At 46.4% G+C, this 16722-nt stretch overlaps 1 protein-coding gene across 1 annotated transcript in view; it reads right to left on the minus strand.

Moving 5' to 3' along the window:
* LOC309547943 (uncharacterized protein) overlaps window positions 1-16722 on the minus strand; it is a gene marked incomplete at its 3' end in the record, with an annotated part of 206728 nt that overhangs the window by 8884 nt on the left and 181122 nt on the right. Inside the window, exons 23-26 of the mRNA XM_082247940.1 lie at window positions 12672-12830; window positions 7379-7455; window positions 1043-2827; window positions 227-532 (exon numbers count right to left, since the gene is read on the minus strand). Of these exons, the coding sequence (XP_082104066.1) occupies window positions 227-532; window positions 1043-2827; window positions 7379-7455; window positions 12672-12830 (2327 nt within the window). The remainder of the gene's footprint in view (window positions 1-226; window positions 533-1042; window positions 2828-7378; window positions 7456-12671; window positions 12831-16722) is intronic.

Raw genomic sequence — 16722 nt, forward strand, 5'->3', positions numbered from 1 at the left:
TCATGGTTCGTACTCGCACAGTGGACTTGATCATGCAGGACACTGAGGATATTGATGGGCTTTAGGATTTTATGTTGTTTGTGAGTATACATCTATTGTATTACTTCAATATATGTATCACAAAGGTGCGCAAGGCTGGTTTAGAATCTGTTCTTGCCTTATAAGTGCAATTGTGACTGGTTCTTTAGAAGTTCAAAAGGACCTGTACCATGCATTAACGACTCACCTTGAAATATGCCTGTATGTGGAAGGACATCTCATCAATTGCTGATTGCATCTGAGCTGGTTGGATAGAAGAAATCTGGGTGGGCTTTGCTACAGGTTGCAGCTGAGCTGGTTGGCAAAATGAAAACTGGCTGGGCTGTGCTACAGGTTGCACCTTAGCTGGTTGGAGAGAAAAAAACTGGCTAGTCTGTGCTGTAGGTTGCACCTTAGCTGGTTGGCCAAACGAAAACTGGTCAGTCTGTACTACAGGTTGCACCTGAGCTGGTTTGAGAGAAGAAAACTGGCTGGTCTGTGCTACAGGTTGAACCTCAGCGGGTTGGAGAAAAGAAAACTGACTGGTCTGTGCTACAGGTTGTACCAGGGCTGGCTGGACAGAAGAAAACTGGCCAGTCTGTGCTACAGGTTGCACCTTAGCTGGAAGAAGTGAAGAAAACTGGCTGGGCTGTACTACAGGTTGCACCTTAGCTTGTGGGAGAGAAGAAAACTGGCCAGTCTGTGCTACAGGTTGCGCCTTAGCTGGTTGACCAAATAAAAACTGGCTGGTCTGTGCTACAGGTTGCTCCTTAGCTGGTTGGCCAAAGGAAAACTGGCTGGTCTGTGCTACAGGTTGCACCTTAGTTGGTTGGTCAAATGAAAACTGGCTGGGCTGTGCTTCAGTTTGCACCTTAGCTGGTTGGCCAAAAGAAAACTGGCTGGGCTGTGCTTCAGTTTGCATCTTAGCTGGTTGGCCAGAAGTCAACTGGCTGGGCTGTGCTTCAGTTTTCACCTTAGCTAATTGGCCAGAAGTCAACTGGCTGGGCTGTGCTTCAGTTTTCACCTTAGCTGGTTGGCCAAATGAAAACTGACTGGTCTGTGCTACAGGTTGCACCTTAGCTGGTTGGAGAGAAGAAAATTGGCTGGTCTGTGCTACAGGTTGCACCTTAGCTGTTTGGCCAAAAGGAAACTGGCTGGTCTGTGCTTCAGTTTGCCCCTTAGTTGGTTGGCCAAAAGAAAACTGGCTGGTCTGTGCTTCAGTTTGCACCTTAGCTGGTTGGCCAAAAGACAACTGGCTGGGCTGTGCTTCAGTTTGCACCTTAGCTGGTTGGCCAAAAGAAAACGGGCTGGTCTGTGCTACAGGTTGCACCTTAGCTAGTTGGAGAGAAGAAAACTGGCTGGTTTGTGCTACAGGTTGCACCTTAGCTGGTTGGCCAAAAGAAAACTGGCTGGTCTGTGCTACAGGTTGCGCCTTAGCTGGTTGGAGAGAAGAAAACTGGCTGGTCTGTGCTACAGGTTGAACCTCAGCGGGCTGGAGAAAAGAAAACTGGCTGGTCTGTGCTACAGGTTGTACCAGGGCTGGCTGGACAGAATAAAACTGGCCAGTCTGTGCTACAGGTTGCACCTTAGCTGGAAGAAGTGAAGAAAACTGGCTGGGCTGTACTATAGGTTGCACCTTAGCTTGTGGGAGAGAAGAAAACTGGCCAGTCTGTGCTACAGGTTGCGCCTTAGCTGGTTGACCAAATAAAAACTGGCTGGTCTGTGCTACAGGTTGCTCCTTAGCTGGTTGGCCAAAGGAAAACTGGCTGGTCTGTGCTACAGGTTGCACCTTAGTTGGTTGGTCAAATGAAAACTGGCTGGGCTGTGCTTCAGTTTGCACCTTAGCTGGTTGGCCAAAAGAAAACTGGCTGGGCTGTGCTTCAGTTTGCACCTTAGCTGGTTGGCCAAAAGAAAACTGGCTGGGCTGTGCTTCAGTTTGCACCTTAGCTGGTTGGCCAAAAGAAAACTGTCTGGTCTGTGCTTCAGTTTGCACCTTAGCTGGTTGGCCAAAAGAAAACTGGCTGGGCTGTGCTTCAGTTTGCACCTTAGCTGGTTGGCCAAAGGATAACTGGCTGGGCTGTGCTTCAGTTTGCATCTTAGCTGGTTGGCCAAAAGGAAACTGGCTGGTCTGTGCTTCAGTTTGCACCTTAGCTGGTTGGCCAAAAGACAACTGGCTGGGCTGTGCTTCAGTTTGCACCTTAGCTGGTTGGCCAAAAGACAACTGGCTGGGATGTGCTTCAGTTTGCACCTCAGCTGGTTGGCCAAAAGACAACTGGCTGGGCTGTGCTTCAGTTTGCACCTTAGCTGGTTGGCCAAAAGAAAACGGGCTGGTCTGTGCTACAGGTTGCACCTTAGCTGGTTGCCCAAAAGGAAACTGGCTGGTCTGTGCCACAGGTTGCGCCTTAGCTGGTTGGAGAGAAGAAAACTGGCTGATCTGTGCTACAGGTTGCACTGGGGATGCCTGGAAAGAAGAAAACTGGCCAGTCTGTGCTGCAGGTTGTACCTTAGCTGGTTGAAGTGAAGAAAACTGGCTGGGCTGTACTAAAGGTTGCACCTTAGCTGGTTGGGGAAAAGAAAACTGGCTGGGCTGTATTATAGGTTGCACCCTAGCTGGCTGGACAAAAGAAAACTGGCTTGGCTGTGCTGAGAAAAAAAACTGATTGGACAAATTGGCCTTTTCTCGGGCCTCCTTCAGGGATCCGCTATAAAGGGTATCCTGACAATAAATTATTTTCTCGAATGTGAACTGAGTCCGGATTAATTTTTCAGCCTTCTTCTGCTGCATGGTACATATATTCTCAATTTTAGCCTTGAGCAAGCAAATTAAAAAAAAAAAAAAAGAGATTAACCCACAAAACAATAAACATATTTTAGAATCAGTACAGTCAAAAGGAAATGTGTAATAATGTGGAAATACATACACAACACACAGTCTAACTACACCGGCTCTTTTTCATCCTTTTTGTTGGCTAAATAAGTCTATATACTTTATATTCACACAGTAAAAGTATGGGAATACAAAATATGTATTAAAGGTCTAAAAAGGCTGGGGCTGGGTATCTGTGGGAGTATGAAGGTTCTGCAGGGGGTGAGGGGACTCTGCAGCAGAATTGGTGGCCCTGTAGTGGATGAGATTTCTGGAGGGAACTACAGTGCCTTGAAAAAGTATTCTTACCCCTTGACATTTTCCACATTTTGTCATGCTACAACTAAAAACGTAAATATATTTTATTGGGATTTTATTTGACAGACCAACAAAAAGTAGTACATAATTGTGAAGAGGAAGGAAAATGATAAACGGTTTTAAAATGTTTTACAAAAAAATACCTGAAAAGTGTGATGTGCATTTGTATTCAGCCCCTCTTACACTGATACCCATTAACTAAAATCTAGTGGAGCCAATTTACTTCAGAAGTCTCCTAATTAGTAAATCGAGTCCATCTGTGTATAATTTAATCTCAGTATAAATACAGCTGTTCTGTGAAGCCCTCAGGTTTGTTAGAGGACCTTCAAGTCGCACAGATATGAACGGTACTCATTGGAAATAATGGAGAATGACTTGTCATGCGATTTTGCAGGACAAGTCGTACAAGTGTGAAAGGGGCCTAAGTCACACACTCCACAAATCTGGCCTTTATGGAAGAGTGGCAAGAAGAAAGCCATTGTTGAAAGGAAGTTATAAGAAGTCCCATTTGCAGTTTCCGAGAAGCCATGTGGGGGACACAGCAAACATGTGGAAGAAGGTGATCTGGTCAAACGAGACCAAAATTTTACTTTTTGGCCTAAAAGCAAAATGCTACGTGTAGCAAAAAACAATGCACATCACCCTGAACTCACCATCCCCACTCTGAAAAATGGTGGTGACAGCATCTTGTTGTGGGGATGCTTTTCTTTAGTAGGGACAGGGAAGATGGTCAGAGTTGATGGGAAGATGGATGGAGCCAAACACAGGGCAATCTTAGAAGAAAACCTGTTAGAGTCTGCAAAAGACTTGAGACTGGGGCAGAGGTTCACCTTCCAGCAGGACAACGACCCAAAACATACAGCCAGAGCTACAATGGAATGGTTTAGATCAAAGCATATTCATGTGTTAGAATGGCCCAGTCAAAGTCCAGACCTAAATCCAATTGAGAATCTGTGGCAAAACTTGAAAATTGCTGTTCACAGACGCTCTCCATCCAATCTGACAGAGCTTGAGCTATTTTATGAAGAATGGGCAAAAATTTCACTCTCTAGATGTGCAAAGCTGGTAGAGACATCCCTGAAAAGACTTGCAGCTGTAATTGCAGTGAAAGATGGTTCTACAAAGTATTGACTGAATACAAATGCACGCCACACTTTTCACATATTTGTAAAAAATTTTGAAATAATTTTCCTTTCACTTCACAATTATGTGACACTTGTTGGTCTATCACATAAAATCTCAATAAAACGCATTTGCCTTTTTGGTTGTAACATGACAAAATATGGAAAATTTCAAGGAGTACGAATACTTTTTCAAGGCACTGTATAGGAAACTGTGGGGATGGGGACTCTTGGAGGCTGGAGGTTTCTCCAGAAGGCTGGGGAACCATTGGAGACTGGAGGGCACTGCGGGGGGGGGGGGGCACTGTGGAAGGTTGGTGGACACTGTCAGCCATCTTACCGAAAGGACACTCGGGGCGGTTGCCCAGGGGGCCCCACTTGCCCAGCCCCAGCCAAGCATTAGTCCAGATTCCTGTGTGCATCCTGCCACCAAACTTAGCAAGTGGCAAGCACCTGTCGGCCCTGCGCTGCTGTCAGGCCACTTGGGTCGTGGAGGGGGAGCCCATAACTACAGAAATGCCTGTCCGCCTCTACGGGAACAGGCACACACAAAACAGTCGAGTCTGACTCCCGTCCGGACCCAGCCGCCGAACTTGGAAGCTGTCGTTAGCCTGGCACTGCGGTAACCAATAAATATCGCCTTATCGATCATTTCCTTTTTTATTCTCCTGGGTGATTATGTAGGCAAAGCTCCAGTGCACTGCATTGCCCGGAGCCCTTTAATGCTCTTAAGATGGCACTGGACACTGTGGAGACTAAGGGATTTTAGGGGGGGCTGGAGGGATTGTAAGAGGTTGAGGGATACTGTGGGCCACTATGGGAGATTAGGTGGCACTATGGGAGCTGGAGGCACTGTGGAAGTTTAGGTGATGTGCAGCTGGCAGGAGGCCGGAAAGGAGGGAGGCTGTAGTGTGGCAGTGGGTTGGGAACCACCGCTCTAGAACCTTAGAACTAATCTACCTATAGAAGATTGTCATTTAAAAAGACAACTACTGGCTCATGACATCATAAATAAATTGTTCAGGTGGGAGGACACAAGGCTCTGCCGCTCCTGGATTCTGCGGTACAGTTATACATTGTATGGAAACTGTCCTCCAATATCTGTATTCCTCAGGCTGTCCCACAGGATGCAGAGCGGCATCAGCTGACGGGTACTGGAATGGTCTCTGTGCTCCAGCAGCTGGCACTGGAATTATGCACATCTGTAGGATGCTGAGAAAGTATCTGAGATAATGTAACTCCAGCAATGAAGCACAAGAATTACATCATCATTGGCCACCCAATGGACACCCCCAAAACACACCAGGCTTGAAAGAAGAGAAGAAAAATATGTCAGTGGTCGTGGTGGGGAGCGCACGCCTCTCATTGCTAAGAGCGAGCACACCCAAGGTAGGTGTGCCCTAATTTGCAAGTATGCCCAAAAATCAGGGCAAAACTTTTCACTTTTTATATACCCCTAGGCCCTATTTTGTCTAGAGCACAGGTGTCAAACACAAGGCCCGTGGGCCGAATGCGCCCCCCCCAGGCCATTTCATGTGGCCCTTGCACCTCTCCTGCAGCTGCGGCACCCCCCTCGTCTCTGCTCCACCTTGGCTCTGTAGTCAGCAGCAGAGAGGACAGAACTCCCTTGCCAGATCCTGCACTCCTCTGTGCAGTTGCAGAAAGGCTCGTATTTGCCCACAACCCCCCCCCCCTTTTCAGCAGTCTGCAGCAGAGAGGAGGGCAGAACTCCTCCTACAGATCCTGCACATCTCTGTGCAGCCGCAACACCGCCCCTGCCTCCCCTGGTCTCAGCATTCAGCAGCCTCTGGAAGCTGACTCCAGCCCTCCTCCGGTTCTTCTCCAGACCCTGTACTTATTCCCAGATCCACCGCATCTTTTTCCTGGCAGCAGCACAAGGTAAGGGGGTGCATTATGATGTAAGGAAGGGTGGGTGACTCTTGACTTCTGATGGTGGGGGGGTTCTTGACATCCCATGTAAGGGCGTAAGGGGGTGTGGGATGCTCTGGATATCTAATCTTACAGATATAACCAGCCCTTTGAGGCAGTGGTGAATTTAGGTTTTGTGCTGCCCTAGGCCTGACTAAACTTGAACACCCCCTAATTTAAATATGACCCACCCCTTCCTGTAAAGGCCACACCCCTTCCTGTTTATGACCCACCCTGTCATCTGTAAACCACAGACCATAACCACAGTCTATCAGTGCCCATCAGCATAGCTTCATCAGTTCCCATATGTTCAGCCTCATCAGTGCAACCTTATCAGTGCCGCCTCTTTACTGCCCGTCAGTGCAGCATATCAGGTTGGGCCTCATCAGTGGTCACCAGTGCAGCCTTATCAATGCCCATTAGTACAGCCTTATGTCATGGGTTTAGTAAGATTACTCTTTTAAGATAGTTGGACTTGTGTTTGCTGCCACTAATTGTAATTATAGGATTATTTCACTTATTTGTATAAAAAAATATTTTTTGCTGCCCCCCTGCAAAGTGCCGCCCTAGGCCTGGGCCTTGTTGGCCTAGGCCAGGATACAGCACTGCTTTGAGGGCAACCATAATGCTAACGCGGCCCACGATTAAATGGGAGTTTGACACCCCCGGTCTAGAACATAGCAAAGCTTAGTGGGAACGGTGGGACACAAGTAGCCATATTCTGTGGCACTTACCATACCTTTCTTCAAAAAGTATCCCACCTACATATTATGAACTGTTTGCTACTATGCAAGCTTTCATAGCGTTTCTATATTTAAACATGGCAAACAAAGAGGTTTTTTTTAGAAATATAATTTTTTATTTGATGGAAAAAGAAAGTGTTACAATGTATCTATTTTTTATCTCTTTTATTGCTATCAGAAGAGATAAACATCCCTTGTAATGACATGGGCCATGACAGGTCCTCTTTATGGAAAGATCTGGGGTCTCTAGTATACAACGAGGCATGATGCCAAACATGCTTAAAAATAGATTTAGGGTTAACATACACCTAAAAACAATTTAACAGAGTTGCACTTTAACTGCTACATTTGTGCTGCAACAAGGACAGAAACACAAAACCTACCTTGGCACTTCTGTAGAGATTGGGAAATTGTAAAAAGTGCTTTGAAGCAATATTACTAAAGGATGATCGGATGAGCTCTAGAAAAAGTCAAATGCAAAATTAGTGTTTGTAAGTATGGCAATTAGGATACCGAGCATCCATTCATTACAGGTAGCTCTAAGTATAAGTTTAGACTTGCGTCTAAACGGCCGTGCCTCCTAAAAGCGATCTGTGATTAGCACTTTAGACGCAGTGCCAGGGCGTTTCTTTGCTTAACCACTTAAGCCCCAGCCCTATTTCGGACACTTTTGGTTTACAAGTTAAAATCAGTATTTTTTCCTAGAAAACTATTTAGAACCCCCAAACATTATATATATTTTTTTAGCAAAGACTCTGGAGAATAAAATGTCGGTCACTGCAATATTTTTTGTCACGCGGTATTTGCGCAGCGGTCTTTAAAACACAATTATTTTGGAAAAATGACGACAAATCACATTTCACTGCATTTAAAAAATACTAAACAGTAAAGTTTATATATTGTGAAAGATGATGTCACGCCGAGTAAATAGATACCCAACATGTTACGGTTTAAAATTGCGCACACCCGTGGAATGGCGACAAACTACGGTCAATAGAAATCTCAATAGGCGACGCTGTACAAAATTTTTAACGGTTACCAGTTTAGAGTTAGAGTGTAGCTCTTTTTTTTTAAATTATTGCTCAAGCTCTTTCGATCGCGGCGATACCTCACATGTGTGGTTTGAACAGTGATTACATTCGCGGCTCGACTTCAGTATACGTTTTCTTTCATGTGCGAGCTAACGATGACGGGGGCGGCTAAAATTTTTATTTTTTTTCCTATTTATTTATTTATTTATTTTTAACTTTATTACAGGTTTTTTAAAAAAAAAAAAAAAATCTGATCACTTTTATTGCTGTCACAAGCTATGTAAACATCCCTTGTGACACCAATATGCAGTGACAGGTACACTTTATGGAGGGATCGAGGATCTAAAAGACCCTAGAACCCTCCACTACACTTTCATGAATGCAAAACGGCGAAAACTGCATTTTTTAATACAGTCGTTTTTTAAATCTGCCGCCTTTTGCAGCATTGTAACCCGGAAGTGACGTCATGGACACCGCCTCCGGGTTAAGTCATCGGAGACCCGATCGAAGCCGCTCCCGGTTTAGATCGGGACTCCATCCAGCCGGCGGACGCGCATAGTCACGGAAGGTACCGCTCACCCGGGTAATGATGGAGCGGTCCCCGAGCCGCATCGGTCGCTACCGACGGAAAGCCGACCGTCAGCTCTAAACCACAGTTCGGGATGGTGCCTCTAGCTAGAGGCATCTTCCCGATATAACCCCGCAAAGTCTGCCGACGTAGCCCTATGTCACTTTGCGGTAAGTGGTTAAAGTGATTGTAAAGTCTTGTTTTTAAAAAAACAAAAAGAAAAAAAACAAACTTTATATTTACCTCCTCTGTGCAGTTGGTTTTGCACTGAGCAGTCTGGATCCTCCTCTTCTTGGGTCCCTCTTTGCTGCTCCTGGCCCCTCCCTCCTGTCGAATACCCCCACAGCAAGCAGCTTGCTATGGGGGCACCTGAGCCAAGTCACAGCTCCCTGTGTCCATTCAGACACGGAGCTGCGGTTCAGCCCTGCCCCCCTCTCTCTCATGATTGGCTAACTGACTTTGATTGACAGCCACGGAGCCAATGGTGCCGTGACTTTGTCTCAGCCAATCAGGAGGGAGAGTCCCGAACAACAGAGGGACTCGTGGACATCACTAGACAGAGATGAGGCTCAGGTAAGTATTAGGGGGACTGGGGAGGCCGCTGCACACAGAAGGCTTTTTATCCTAATGCATAGAATGCATTAAGATAAAAAAAACCTTCTCCCTTTACAACTCCTTTAAATGGATCATGTTTGGTGGCAGTGATCATTTTTGCAATGGGCATGAAGCAAAGTATGCAACCACGCCATGAGAACACTGCCACCACTTGTGCAGGGGGAGGGTGGGGTTGGAAGGTGCTAAAAACTTGGATTTTTTTCCTGCCCATTCTCCCCCAACGGCAAGTCTAGTCTGTTATGTAAATGTGACCAGGAGATGGCATCGCTAAACCCTGCTACCTGGGGCCCAACACCCTGTATCTTCTACAGAGTACCCTGTGCACCAGACCTAAAACTGCCAATATTATTTATCAGGCCTACCCAAAATGGCAGTGGTCATCTATGAACTGGGATCTATTTCCTTCACTTTGCTACTCCTACATCCTGTGGACAGAACAAAAGAAACGTAAAAGGTTCCCCCATCCAAGAAGTTGAGAGCATTAATAGTGAGCATTCGATAATTGCTCTCAAATTCAGATGGTAGCAGTGTGAACCCAGAATTATGGGTTTTGTCCTTCCTCTAGCCTAAGCCCAGGTGGTGAAAGGAGAAACATCAGACTAATGAGCTCATCTCTCTGTCACTCTGCTCTCTCCTCCTATCAGCATGCCCCTTGTAAGCACATGAGCACAACTGACTGGCTCTTTGAGTTTGATTTATTAAGGCAAATAGATTGTGCACTCTGCAATTGCAGTTGCTCCAGAGCTTAGTAGATAAGGGTAAGCTCTGCTGACTTCCATCACCCAATCATGTGCAAGCAAAAATGCAATTTTCTTTCTTGGGTATTACCTCATTTACTAAGCTCCTGAGTACTTGCACTTTCTTTATGTAGCTACACTTGAAAAGTGCACAGTCTATTTGACTTTAGTAAATCAACCCCTTTGTGTTGCTTTTCCCTCTCCCGATCTGAACTTTGCTATACAGGGGATTGCAAGAAGCTGCTGTCCAATAGTTGCTGGCTTTTAATATAAGGGTACTTACTTGTCCAGGTAAGTGGGAAACTCACATAAAAATCCTGTGTAGCACTGCCCCCTAAAAGGACTGCCAAATTTCACTCCTCGAGTCCCCCTGAGTTACCAGCATATAAAAATGATAGTTTCAAGTTCTTACTTTCTCCTTTCCTTGGCTCGCTCCAATAATCAGTCCATGGGGTATTTGGTTGTTGTTTTTGTTTTATTTTAATTAGGAGATACTCCAATTTGAACTGTAAACAATGTTTGAGGACTCCTATCTCTCGATACAGCCAGGCTGTTGATTCACCCTGCCACTATGGGTGAACTTGGATTAGGTCTCTATCTCTAAGACCACTTGATGAACTGACAATTATCTTCAGGACGCTCTCACCAGCATTCTTTTTCTCCTTTACTGCTGACACCTGTCCACTGACTATTCTACACTTAGGGATGGCCCCCTCAGGTCAGGCCCATTGACACGAGTCCCTGTACTTACGATATTGTGGTCACAGGGTCTTCAGTGTCTCTCTCAGTTCTCCTGGACCTCTAGGTTTAGCTCCTCTCATCCATGCCTCAGGCCCTAAGAACGACCTCCTGCGACTGCATGACACGTCTTTTGAGGAGGAGGCAGCTGCCCCTCCCTCCGGGACTCCGCTTTCCAGCCAAAGACCCTAGAGCACATGTGCTCCAGGCTTTTATACAGTATCCCAGAATGCATCGAGGCAACCTGCCCTCTGCCAATCACCACGACTGTATCAAAAGCCTATGCTCCCATTCGTCAGGTTTCCTCCCACTGTCCAACATGCCTCCCTATTGGACCAGCGTGAACTGCTCTTTAGACTGAATGAACTGCATGCTGAGCACAATGAGCAGACCTCACTAATAGATCCTGCTCCCTAATAGGCAGAGAGCAATATAGATTTACCTGCAGCCCCTTTGGAAAGCAGACAGAGCTCAAAACTATACTTCTCTCACTATCACCTACCTAGGTGGGTGCTACACCCGCAATGTCGGCACCCCTAGCCGATTCGTCAGTTGGCTTCAGGTGTAGGCGCCAGCATCTGTAGTAAGGGAAACAGGAGGTGAAGCCTTGCGGCTTCACAGCCTGCTGCGCATGCACAAGTCATGCTGCGCTTTCTGAATGGTCCCGCCGTCCTCTGGGACCTCTGTGTGACCCAGAAGGCAGCGTGGGGATGGCGAAGGAGCCGGAAATGATGTAGAGTGCCATGCAGTGATCTTACCAGGAAGTGGGAGCGGGAACTTGTCAAAACCAGGTACCTGCCCTCCTCAATAAAGTGCCAAATGTGGCAGTGGAGGGGAGGAGAGTGCAAAGAAGCGGAGCTTCCCCTTTTGGCTGGGGTTCTGCTTTAAAGAATACAAAGCTGGATTATTTTGTTTCAATCTATAATAGAGGGAAGCGCACGCAGACCTCGGGCAATAACGCTTTATTATAGGACAATTAACACAGTACAGTTAAAATGCACTCACATTTTATCTTCTTGGCAATCGCATATTGGCATTCCAACAAGAGCTACTCGCTCCTCCCGTCCCTCCAGATGGTGACTCTCCGGTCTCCTAACCTGCGGCTACCGCTGCTATGACCCCGCTCTCCTCCACTTCCTGTGTACGACTCTACCTCCGGGTCACCGAGTGCCAGTACCAGTGTGCCTGCGCACCATACCACCGTCATCCACAGCGACTGGGGGAAGCCTCAGCCAGAGCCGAAACCACAAGCTGCAGGGAGCTTTGAGGTGGAGGGTACAAACACGGGTACACTGCCTCTGCTGTTGCTACGGACAACGCGTTTCGGAGGCGGAGCCTCTTTCCTCAGGTCCCACCTTGCTTCCTGCTGACACCCTTTCCCTATATACCCGGAATACCTTCGGCCCTGATTAATTAGTTTCATACTCTTAAAGGGCGAGTAACTAATTATCATTGCTTACCTCGGTTGGGAGGGGAGGAGCAAGGAGCTATCCATTTTGAAAGTAAAATACAAGCACAGATATTATGGACAGCTATTGCAAATTCATATTAAGAATTATTATTAAAAATTACACTCTATATATTGCATTGATGTGAGGGATAAATCTGAATCCTATATGACCATAAATAAGTTAAAGTATGTATGTGTATATATATATATATATATATATATATATATATACACAGTATACATAAAAAGTAAAAAAGTACAGTAAAACTGCAGGAAAGGGCACTGGGGGGGGGGGGGGGGGGGCAATCTAATGTGAATTTACATCACTGGATCCCGGGGATAAGGTAAGTAACCCCTCTACCAGGATCCAGCGATGCTTATGGCGGTACCCCGAGTGTGGCTCAGGGTTACCGCTTTTGGCAGTGAAATGTAACCCCGAGCCACACTCGGGAATACCGCTAGGAAGGTAAAGGGCAATTCTTCAAAATTGGAGCATGCCCCTGGTAATCAGGTTGGCAGATATGAAATAGTACTTACCTGTGATGTTATTCAACTTTACAATTGCCGGATCTTCAAATTTCTGAATTTGCTTCCTTGCGATATTTTCAAATGTTCTGAAGCTGACGATTCCAACCATCTCCCGGCCTCGATACTGATTCTCGTAGACATCAATGCCCTTCCTTATTTCCATAGGGACTGAAATAACAAGGGACAATTACAGGATTTTCCAGACCCAAGACAGCTGAACTAAAAATCACACCGAGCCTTCTAAAGCCCCGTACACACGTAGCGATTGTCGGCCGTAAATATTCGGCCGCCGAACGATCGGCCGATTGTCGGCTTGTTAGTATGATGCTTCCGACAACCGACAGCGAATTTTCAGCCGAACAGAATCTGGCATGCAGACTTTAAAATTTTTGTTGGCCGTCACCAGAACGGCCGATTGTTCGCCAGTCAGTACAGAATTCGGTCGACAAACAGCAGATTAGCAAGACTGGGCATGCTCAGAAAAGAAAAAACACACGGAAAGTTAACCATCACATGACATCACTTCTGCAGTCGGCTGTTGTTGGCCGACAAATTTCGTGTGCAGTCTTTAGCACTTTTCAGCCGACAGGACAGCACCGGACAAAGGACGGCCGATCGTTCGGCCGACATTCGGTACGTGTGTACGGGGCTTACATGAGCAACGTGAATGGGGAAATGTTGTCCACAGCAACCAATCAGGTTATTCCTATTATTTCTTTAGGAATCAATAGCAATATAGAAGCAAGACCTAACTGATCGCTTACTAAATGATTATGGAAATTGGTTATATTGCTACTGCTTTGAAGTTGGTATAGTCTACAAAACCCTATAACCAGTTTGGGTTCAAAGATCCCAGGCTGACATTTAGCAACAGAGGAATAGGGACAATAATATCATAATGAAATAAATAAAATTGTTAGTGCAAATATTAAAAATCCTCACCACTTTACCATCCAGATGTTATCCATGGAATTCAGATTAAAGCAGAGTTCCGGCCAAATTTTTTTTTTTTTACCTAAAAATACCCCTAGAATAGTCAGGTCTAGTGCATTTAACCGCTTGCCGACCGCCGCACGACTATTTACTGCGGCGGTCATCCCCTCACAGGTAAAGCGACGTAGGGCTACGTCGCTAGCCTGTGAGGCTCTAGGGAGCGAGCGCCGCCGGAGGCGCGCTCCCACGCGGTCACGGACTCTCCCACGCATGTGCCCGGCGGACCCGATGTCCGCCGGGCACTCGCGATCTTCCGCTACACCTGTGTAAGAATGGAGATCAGACGGTTCTACTATGTAGGACCGTTGATCTCTGTTCTTACACTAGTAGCCACAGCCAATCACAGTTAGAAACATGCCCCTAGGACACACTTAACCCCTCCCTCTCCAATACAGTTAACTCCTTCACTGCCAGTGTCATTATTACAGTAACAGTGCATATGTATAGCACTGATTACTGCAGTAATGTCACTGGTAACCCCAAAAGTGTCAAAAATGTCAGTCAAGGGTCTGATCTGTCCGCCGCAATGTCGCAGTCCCGCAAAAAAAAAAAAATCGCAGATCGCCGCCATTACTCGTTAAAAAAACAACAACAAAAATGACAAAAATCTTTCCCTTTGTTAGTAAACGCGATAACTTTTGCGCAAACCAATCAAAATATGCTTTTTGCGATTTTTTTTTTTTTTTACCAAACATAGGTAGCATAAAACAAATTGGCCGAAAATGTTAAAAAATTTAGATTTTTACATTTTTTTTTTTGGGAATTTCATATAAAAAAAGTGAAAAATATTGTTATTTTTGCAAAATTGTTTATAGCGCACGATCAAAAAATCGCACAGGTGATCAAATACCACCAAAAGAAAGCTCTGTTTATGGGAAAAAAAGGACGTCAAATTCGTTTAGGTACAGCGTCGCACAACCGCGCAATTGTCCGTTAAAGTCACACAGTGCCGAATCGCAAAATAGGCCCTGGTCAGGAAGGGGGTAAAATCTTCCGGGGCTTAAGTGGTTAAACAATGATATCTTCTAAACTGTCCCCTGTTTAGTGTACCTGTAGGATGAATTACTTACCTTGTGAAGTTCTTGTCCAGCGTGGCCATCTGCAGTGTGGGCAGCTGAAGTCGCGGTGTCCCTCTTCCTGGATTTTGCAAGTCACAGAATTCTATACCCTCGTCACTTCCGGGGCAGGCGCGTCATTCCACAGCTTCCTGCGCATACCAAGAAGCTGTTCTCCATCCATAGGCAGAGAGTGACGCGCCTGAACCGGAAGTGACGAGGGTATAGCATTCTGGGACTCGCGAAATAGGGCTGGGGAATATAATCGAAAGATCGATGCATCGCGATTCGACCCTTCGCGATTCTGCATCGATGCGGGCTGCCGGCATAATCGATTATAAGAAATGACGTCATCAGCCGCGGCCACGCCCTATCGCGCAAGGAAAAAAAAAAAATCACAAGATCGCAGGATCGGCAGCTGATTGGTGGGTTAGTGGCGGGCACTTAATAAAAAGGCTCCGCCCCTCCCCTTCCGCCTCTTTGACCCGGGCCGAGGCGCAGCAAGACATCCCCCGCGTGTATCGGCGTCCCCCCTGCGGCCTAGAAGCCAGCCAGCCATCCAAGCCAGAAGCCGCCAGTCCAGTGAGTCCACACACAGGAGCGAGGAGCCCCAAGTGCGTCCCCATCGCAGCCAGCCAGCGCCGCCAGCCTCACCTCACCTCACCATAGCCGACAGGCCCTGGAGGCCCAGCCGCCACGCCACTGCCAGTGACGCCAGCCGCCCGCCACAGAGCCCAGAGAGCAGCACAGCACCTGTCCTCCTCTGCAATGCAGTGCACAACAACCCACACAGTCACACAGCAGGTATGTCCGAACAAATAATTGTGTAATCATTCATGGGGGTCTCTCGTCTGTATCTCTGGGGGATGTCTGTGATGGGGGGGCCTGGGACAGGGGACGGTCGGTCGGGGCCCAGGGGTACTGTTCTGCTGTGGCAGTCTGGCAGCCAGGGGGGTCAGTCAGTGTCAGTGGGGGCCTGGGGGTCTCTGTCAGTGTCAGTCAGCTATGGGGGTCTGGGCTAGGGGGGGACTCACTCAGTGTTTGTCAGTGCTGTGGGGGATTGGGGAAGGTGTGGGACTTCCAGGTCTCTGTCAGTGTGGGGGTCTGGGCAAGGGGGGGGACTCACTCACACTCACTCACTCACTCAAGGTTTAAGCTTTAGTTGATGATTTACTCTGTCAAGGGTTTTCCTTCCTCTAATGGTGGCTTTGGCTTGGCTTCAGTTGGGTTTAATCGTGGTAGATACAGAGACTGTCTGCAGGACAGGTAACGTTTTCTGTAAAGTAAGTGACATAAAAGTGACATAAGTGAATTGATAAGCTTAAAGCTTATATTTGTAACTCCCCTCTAGCAGCCAATCCATCAACTCACTTGAGTTGACTGGCAGTTGCAGAGGGAAACAAACATCACGGTGAACATGGAAGTTATGCAGCAGTGCACTATTGCCAGGTTCACCCTTGATGTTTGCTACTAGTCAGGAAGTGCTCTGTTTTGTAGAGGACAGGTTATGGCACACCTGGAATTTATTGCAATGCATATATTCACATAAAAGGATTTATATATAATGTTTTGTGGGAATTTATGATAACCATTTTCACAAGAATATTAGCTTGGCTGGCTGGCTGGCTGGCTTCTTCTATCTTGGCTTGCCTTAACCACTTTACCACCGGAGGATTTTGCTGTCTTCCGTCCAGGCCACTTTTTGCGATTCGGCGCTGTGCGAATTCAACTGACAATTGCGCGGTCGTGCGACGCCGTACCCAAACGAAATTTACGTCCTTTTTTTCCCACAAACAGAGCTTTCTTTTGGTGGTATTTGATCACCTGTGCGATTTTTACTTTTTGCGCTATAAACAAAAAAAGAGCGTTTATTTTGAAAAAATATTTTTTTTTTATATTTTTTATATGAAATTCCCCCCAAAAAAGATGTAAAAACCAATTTTTTTAAAAAATTTTGGCCAATTTGTTTTATGCTACATATGTTTGGTAAAAAAAATCGCAATAAGCGTATT

Source organism: Pelophylax lessonae, assembly GCF_965119305.1.
Source record: "Pelophylax lessonae genome assembly, chromosome: 2".
NCBI classification, from domain to species: domain Eukaryota; kingdom Metazoa; phylum Chordata; class Amphibia; order Anura; family Ranidae; genus Pelophylax; species Pelophylax lessonae.